This window comes from Oryctolagus cuniculus, chromosome 4 (assembly GCF_964237555.1).
Source record: "Oryctolagus cuniculus chromosome 4, mOryCun1.1, whole genome shotgun sequence".
NCBI lineage: Eukaryota > Metazoa > Chordata > Mammalia > Lagomorpha > Leporidae > Oryctolagus > Oryctolagus cuniculus.
This window is the reverse complement of record NC_091435.1, coordinates 94,761,980-94,769,617: the sequence shown is the minus strand read 5'-3', so window position 1 is coordinate 94,769,617 and position 7,638 is coordinate 94,761,980. Positions and strand designations below refer to the sequence as shown.

General features: G+C 48.4%; 1 protein-coding gene across 1 annotated transcript in view; it reads left to right on the top strand.

Moving 5' to 3' along the window:
* The first annotated feature begins 1,649 nt into the window (after positions 1–1,649).
* C4H3orf70 (chromosome 4 C3orf70 homolog) overlaps positions 1,650–7,638 on the top strand; it is an 86,262-nt gene continuing 80,273 nt past the window's right edge. The window contains exon 1 of the mRNA XM_008266586.4: positions 1,650–2,249. Coding sequence (XP_008264808.2) covers positions 2,057–2,249 — 193 coding nt within the window. The 5' untranslated portion in view covers positions 1,650–2,056. The remainder of the gene's footprint in view (positions 2,250–7,638) is intronic.

Sequence of the window (7,638 nt, the reverse complement as noted above, 5' to 3'; positions counted from 1 at the left end):
GTAGTTACAAAAAGCGTCATTATATGAACTATTCCCACATATCTCTATATTGTATTCTTTTTCATGTACCTTTTCCACTAGCTAAGATGGCCTGTTTCATGTCCCGTGAAATCTAATAACATGGTTCACCCTTGACTAAAAGCCATAGAAGGATCCTGTTCCAATGGCTAAAACACTGTTAATGACTAAAACACTGATTATGTTTTAAGGATTATGTTTTTAGGACTTCCGTAAGATGATAATACAGTGAGTTACAGGTTGGGGAAGGAGAAAAACAGAGTAGGACAGCTGGAAATCCTCTGTTTGAAAATCCTTGGTTGGCTTGCTGCAATAATAGCTCATGGATTTCTTTGAAGTTTCCTCTTCCTTTTGTTCACGTTATTCTAAGATGGGCCCGACTGTGCACTGAACAGCAGGGATGCATGGAGTTGAATGAATTACAGACATACTTGAGGGGTTTTTTTTGGGGGGGGGGTTCTTGGGGAGGAAGCTGAAGAGATGATGTTTACACTTGTTTCAATGTTAGGTTCCTGGGGGGACCACATTTTGTGATTTTGATTCAGCCCTTTCTTGCAAACATTGCTGCCAAATCAAGCCTGTCCCAAGCGCCTAATAAGCGAAGATTTCACTAGATCCAGATAGACACAAATTCCTTTTCCCTTCCCGAGTCAAGGCTAAACAAAAGGAAAATTCTGAAGCTTACTTATGGCAGCCAGAATTTCAGTGCTGGAGACGAATTTGGTTATTTCAAAAGGCTGATGCGCCTGTCCTCAGCACAAAGCCGGAAAGGACTGAGTGAAGCAGAAGGTGGACCTGGGCGTCGAAACGCATCCCCACATAGCAGCCGTGCCCTGAGGCCTCGCTGGTCCCTGAGCCCTGTTCATTGCAGGCGGTTTCTTGCGCTCTGAGAGGCCTGCTCCTCAGGAGAGAGGGTCCCTTCCTCTTCTGGCCCCGAGGCAGGGAAACACTAATTCCCAACAGTGCTTTCCAGGAGCAAATGGTTTGTTTTCTCTCCCAGAATCCAGCCTGGGTCAGTTGTTAGCAGCAGAGCCTGCCACGGAAAATCTATTTAGAGCAACCGGTTCCCAGGAGGGAGGCAGGGCCACCCCCAGGGGCAGTCACAGCGGCCTGGCTCGGCGGGGCAAGCAGTCACCTCAGAATCCGAGGGAAACACGAGTCCAGTCTGTGAATCCACACACTCAACTCCAAGCACAGCCATGCCCATCCGTGCACACGCCAACCACGCATACACACAGGCTACACAACTAGTCATACCCACACCCCCCACACTCACACCACCTCCACTCCAGGCTCACACACCCACGTCACACACGCACACCCTCATGTACCACGTAAGGCACCTAACAAGGCATCCCGGGACGTCTCCCGGGCGGGGTCCCTGGGCATGGACACTCGGGGAGCTGAGACCGAGGGAACGTGGGGCGCGCTTCGGAGGCGGCTGCTCGTGACAGAAAACACCCCTCAGAGGCGCGCCTGGGGCAGCGCCCGAAGGCCCGGGAGGGCGCGGCTGCGGGCTGCGCAGCCCACAACGTCCTAAGGGACGCCGGTGTCCGTTCGCCACACGCCCCGACACGGGGGCGACGCGTGCGGGACGTGCGCGCGGGCGGGCGCGCGCGGAGGTACCAAAGGGGCCCTCCGTCGGGCCTGCGTGTGAGGAAGGAGCGAGGGGCGGGAGGTACACTCGTAAGAGCGAGGGGACCCGGTGACCGCGCCACCCGGCGGCGCAGCTGTGAGGGGCCGGGATCACGGAGGGACGCGAGGCGGAGGCCGGGCGCCGGACGCGTGCGCGCGTGCGCGGGGGGCGCGCCGCGGCGGAGGGAGGAAGGGAGGAGGCGGCGGCAGGCCCGGCCCCGGTCGCAGCGCCCGCCCGGGGCGGCTCCTCCCGAGCCTGCGGCCGCCGCTCTCCTGCCGTCGCCGCGCGCTGCTCGACTCCTGGCCGCGCTCGCTCTCCAGCGTGAGGCTCCCGCACGGTCCTGCCCGCCCAGACGCCGCCTGTCCCGGCTCCCGCGCGGGGTTCCGCGCGGACGCGGAGGAGATGAGTGCGCCGGCGTCCGCGCCCGAGCGGGGCTGGAAGAGCGAGAAAGTGGACGAGGCGCAGGCCCTGGCGCGGAGTTGCGCGGCCCGCAGACCCGACTTCCAGCCGTGCGACGGGCTCTCCATCTGTGCCACGCACAGCCATGGCAAGTGCTTCAAGCTGCACTGGTGCTGTCACCTAGGATGGTGTCACTGTAAGTGGAGCGGCGTCTCGCCGCCTTCCGCCGCGGTGCTGGGGGCGCCCGCGGGCCGTCCGGGGTGGCGGCCGGGACTGGGCGGCCGCCGCGGGGCCGCGGGCTCGGCCGGGGCTGCTGTGCCGCAGGCCGGCCCCGCCGGGGCTGCCCGCGACTCGGGTGGGCGCTGCCTTGGCCACGAGGGCGGCTGGCGGGCAGCGCAGCCCGAGCCACTTCCCCAGGTGGGTGTCCCCGTCCCGGGAAGGCTGGGATCGGTGTCTCCGCCTCTCTCCTTGCTGCCCGCCGGGCTGGGGCAGTGCGGTGGGCAATGGCAGAGCGCAGGCGGCGGAGCGGATGGCCGCGGAGGGGGAGAGTTTGCTCAGGGGCGGTGGTGGAGGTGCCCTCTTTCCCCCTCTCACTTTTGTGTCTCTGGGCTGCAGTTTTAAAGCAAGAGCCTTTGGGACTCGAATTGTGTCCCATTCGGTGTGTTTTCACCGAGAGGGCCCTAAGTGTGTGCGATTGCTCCTACGAAGTTAATATTGACACTTTGGAAGGGCGACCTATGAGTCCGTTAAAATTGCGAAATAAAATGAATGAACGTAAGCTTAAGTAACCTTAAACTGGTTTATAAAGCCACAATTTAATGGTCTAGACCCTTTCTCTATATTTATCCTGCCTGTGATTTTAAATAGATTCAACTTAAGTAGCCATTTAATCAGAATTCCACAATTTGATTTGTTCATGCTGTTTGACCTGCTCTACTCATTGCATCATTTCTTTTTACAAATATATTCTAAACTTAGTTTCCACATACCTTATAATAGAGTGTTTAGGACACAGATTTTCCAAGTGGTCTTAAGTTAAAATTATCTTTTTTCTTTTTGGTCAGGAAAAAAAAATGGCTCACAACCAGAGATGCAGTACATAACAAATCCTTTTTTAAACTAATTGAATATTTTTAGTTGAATTTATGAATCTGTATCAAAGGATAGAGAATTCTGCATTTTCTTTGCAAATTCAAGGCACATGAAGCGGTATTGATTTGTGGGTGTGTGAGTGTGTGGTGCATGTGCTGATGGGTCAGTTTCTTCCTATTTCTCCTTGTTCCTATTGTGCTCAGATCTGTTCGCAATTGGAAAGCACTGCCTTGGTGGAGGTGCAGACAGCAGCTGTAGCAAAGCTGCCATGCCCGAGTGCACAGGCAGCCTGAGTCTGGTGAGTGCATTTCCCTGGGAAGTACAGAATCTTAGCGTAGAGTGTCAGGAGCCTTACAGATGGTTGAGGTCAGCACCTGCCTTACTTCAGCAGTAGCCCTTCTAAGTACACCACTGCGGACCGCAGCCTTGCGGTGTTCTCCGAGGGCTTCATTAACCTTGACTCTTCAAATACTCTTCCTTATATGGAGCTGAAGTCAGTTACTTTCTAGCTTCTTTCACTGATCCTATTCCTGCCTTGTGAAATCATATTGAACAATCGATTCCCATTTTTAAATCATAGATGACTATACATAGGAATTTCTTGCAAACAGGGACCATCTTCTCGTTAACCATTCTCAGAATGTCTTTCCTGAAGTAGGGTGGAAATTCACGTTCACTGAAGGAAGGAAGAGAGCCATCATTTTCCCCTCAAGGCACTGTTTTGTCCTGTTTATAAATCTGCACTCTCTTCTCCTTTCCTTTTATGGAGTAGTGTCCAGGCCTCTAAGCATCCTGGTTGTCCTGTTCTGAACATTTGCCCATGTGGTTATGACCTTTGAAAGCCCGTGAGCCCTAGAAAAGTACATGCTCTCCCAGTTGAGGTCTGGTAAGTCTGGAGGTGAGCGAGACTGCTTCCTCCCATTTTTGAGATATTACTACGGCTGCAGCTCGCAGCGGCATCTTAGCTGTTCTGAAATCCACATCACATCATGCCGAGCTTGCTGCCATCAGATTGAACCAAGCTTGCTGTCAACTAAAGCCAATACATGAATGTGGTGCTTTGGAAAACACATGCGACACTTTAAGCCACGGCTCGCCTCTCTCAGAGTTACACATATATTTTCGGGCACATAAACTGACCCCTTCTTTACTTTTCCCTATTACATTTCATTTTATTAGCTGGCTCTTTCTGCGCTGATAGTGCTCCGGCAAACGTGGTGAACATTCCTAAAATGCACTGGCCCTTCTGTAAGAAGTGTGGCAAGCGCCAGTCCCACAGAGTGACACAGGACAAGGAGGCCTGAGAGTCTGTGTGTGCCCGGGGAGAGCTGCGTCTGCTGGGGAGCGGAGTGGCTGTGGTGGGCGGAGTAAGCCGATTTTCCAGAAAAAGGCTAAAACTACAAAGAAGATTGTGTGAAGGCTTTGAGGGCATTGAGCCCAACTGCAGATCTAAGAGAATGTTGTAAACATCTCCAGCAGGGAGGAGATAAAGGGAGAAAGGGCCAAGTGAGTGATCAGTTCTAGCCTTCATCTTCTGTTCTGTTATGAAGACAATACATTCGTAAGGTTCACTTTCAAAAATGTTGTTTTATTAGAATTAGCTCATTTTTCTTATTGTATTTTTTTGATCCTGGTTTTTTCACAATATATATTAACTACCTACCCCCCTCCTGAGTTTCATTGTTGGACACAAATAATATTTCATATCTTCTTCAGGTTATTGATAAAATTGTTGAACAGGACGAGACCACAGATACAGTCCTGAAGCTTCATGGTAGAACTGCCTTTCATGTTCACAGCTATTCATTCATTCATTAATGAATATTTGTTAAAATTGTTCTAACATTTACCTCGCCACCTAATTGTATTATTATCCATTTACATTTATCTTGTCCAAATGGATATAATGAGAACCTGATCATTTAACTTGTTCAGATCCAACTAACACAGTTTTTACTGCTGCTTTTATTTATAACCCATTTATTACAAAAAGAAAGGAAATTAGATTAGTCTGGCATAACTCAGGTTAGTTCCACAGACATTTATCATTTGCTTTTCTAAGTGTTTAGATGCTGTTTTTGAATAAATGTAAATTTAGAAAAGCTTCGATGTCCAGTATACTGGACTGTTGTTGGCATTTCTCTCTGTTTTTTAAACAACTGACTTATGTTTATTTGTTCTTTGCCAGTCTTTGGCAACCCTCTGGCTCGCTCTGCTTCCTCTGCTGGCAGCAGTTCAGCCATCCCATTCAAGAGGAACTTGACTTCATTTAAAGCAGCCAAGTGTTTGTTACAGTCTCCTCACCTACACTGGGCATCATTCTTCATCCCCATTTTAGTCCAAGCATCATTTTCTTGAAGCAAAGTTAATATGTTACAGAAGTTGTGCTTTTTTTTTTTTTTTTTGCATTGCTGACATGCATGGTATCGGTCCTGTGCAGAATTCCTTTGCCTCTTTTGAATGTGTTTTGAGCACATTCACTCTATGAGACATTGTTATGGAAACTCACTATAATGTGAATATGTGAATACATGGACAGTACCCTTAAAGAAGAGTCAAAGGACATGATCCATGCTACATTTTTTTGGTAATTTACTTAAATTCACAAATTATATAGGTGAGAAAACGACATTTATTCACCAAATCTGAGAATGCTAGAATGAAAGGATTACCTTGATACTTGAGAAAGGTAGATTCAAAACAAATAAGAACATTCAGCTTTATGTGGTTGATGTTAAATTATGAAATTCACAACCATATGAAATAGAAAAGGCTGAAATATATGTACTTAATCATAAAGGTCATATGAAGCATACATACATATATATATATTCATAGGTGCACTTCTTGATGTATTTTTTTTAAATATTTTATCTATTTATTTGCGAGTTAGAGTTACAGACAATGAGAAAGAGAGAAAGGTCTTCCTTCCGTTGGTTTACTCCACAAATGGCCACAACAGCTGGAGCTGCACCAATCCGAAGCCAGGAGCCAGGTGCCTCTTCCGGGTCTCCCATGCGGGTGCAGGGGCCCAAGCACTTGGGCCATCTTCTACTGCTTTCCCAGGCCATAGCAGAGAGCTGGATCGGAAGTGGAGCAGCCTGGACTCAAACTGGCACCCACATGGGATGCTGTTGCTGCAGGTTTCAAGGATTAACCTGTTAGGTCATGGTGCCAGCCTTGATGTATTGTTAAAGGAAATGATCAGTGTATTTGGGTTACAATGGATTTTTTAGGAGAGAATCTGGGAGGAAAACCGTAGTATGTTCAGTTGGCATCCATAACAAAGATAGATTATTGGACTGAATAAGCCATTACCTTTAGTCTGTAACTTTGTTTTTTCCAAGTAAGGAATAATATTGGATTGAATTAAAGAGTGAAAGTTCCAAAAGGAGAATTTTGAGAGAGAAAAAGATACATCGTGGTTAGAGAAAAGAGGTAGCAAAGATTAAATCGTATGTAGGTATTATACAATAGATTTTTCATGATTAAAGTAGACAGACTATAAAAAATATGAAATTGTTTTGGAAGACAGGGATAAGTGGACAGATCTGAGAGGTATTTGAGGTGAAATCTACAGGCTTGTTTAGATTTCAGAGAGGGACGAAAAGGAAGGTTATTAAGGATAATGTCTGGGATTCTGCCTAATGAAAGTTTGATGAATGGTGGTGCCATTCATTAGCAACAACTAAATCCTGGAGAAAAATTAGGATTGGGAGGAAGATCATGAATCCAGCTTTGGACCTAGTGCATTTGAACTGCCTCTGTTATCACATAGTGATGTCAGTATGTGGTTATGTACAGGAATCTGTAACTCAGAAATCTTGGCTGCAGGTACAATGGTAGTCATTTACTTATTTATGGGTTATATTTGTAGCTATGATGGAGTGTACCATTGCTAAGGGAGGGACCCTATTATGAAAAATGAAGATAACCCTTAGGGTTCCCCTGAAAATACCAATGTTTAGAGTCTGGATATAGGAGGATGGGCTGACAGAGGAATCCAAGAACAGATGGCTAGAGAAGAAAAGTGTAGAAAGTATGTATTGCAGAAACCAAGGGAAATGAATGTTTTTTTTTTTTTTTTTGACAGGCAGAGTGGACAGTGAGAGAGAGAGACAGAGAGAGAAAGGTCTTCCTTTGCCGCTGGTTCACCCTCCAATGGCCGCCGCTGCAGCCGGCGCACCGCGCTGATCCTGGCAGGAGCCAGGAGCCAGGTGCTTTTCCTGGTCTCCCATGGGGTGCAGGGCCCAAGCACCTGGGCCATCCTCCACTGCACTCCCTGGCCATAGCAGAGAGCTGGCCTGGAAGAGGGGCAACCGGGACAGAATCCGGCGCCCCAACCGGGACTAGAACCCGGTGTGCCGGCGCCGCAAGGTGGAGGATTAGCCTATTGAGCCACGGCGCCGGCTCGGGAAATGAATGTTTTAAGAAAGAGTTCAAAGATGGAACCTGTTTTCAACAAGTTAATTCTTAGATACTGGTGAAATGCA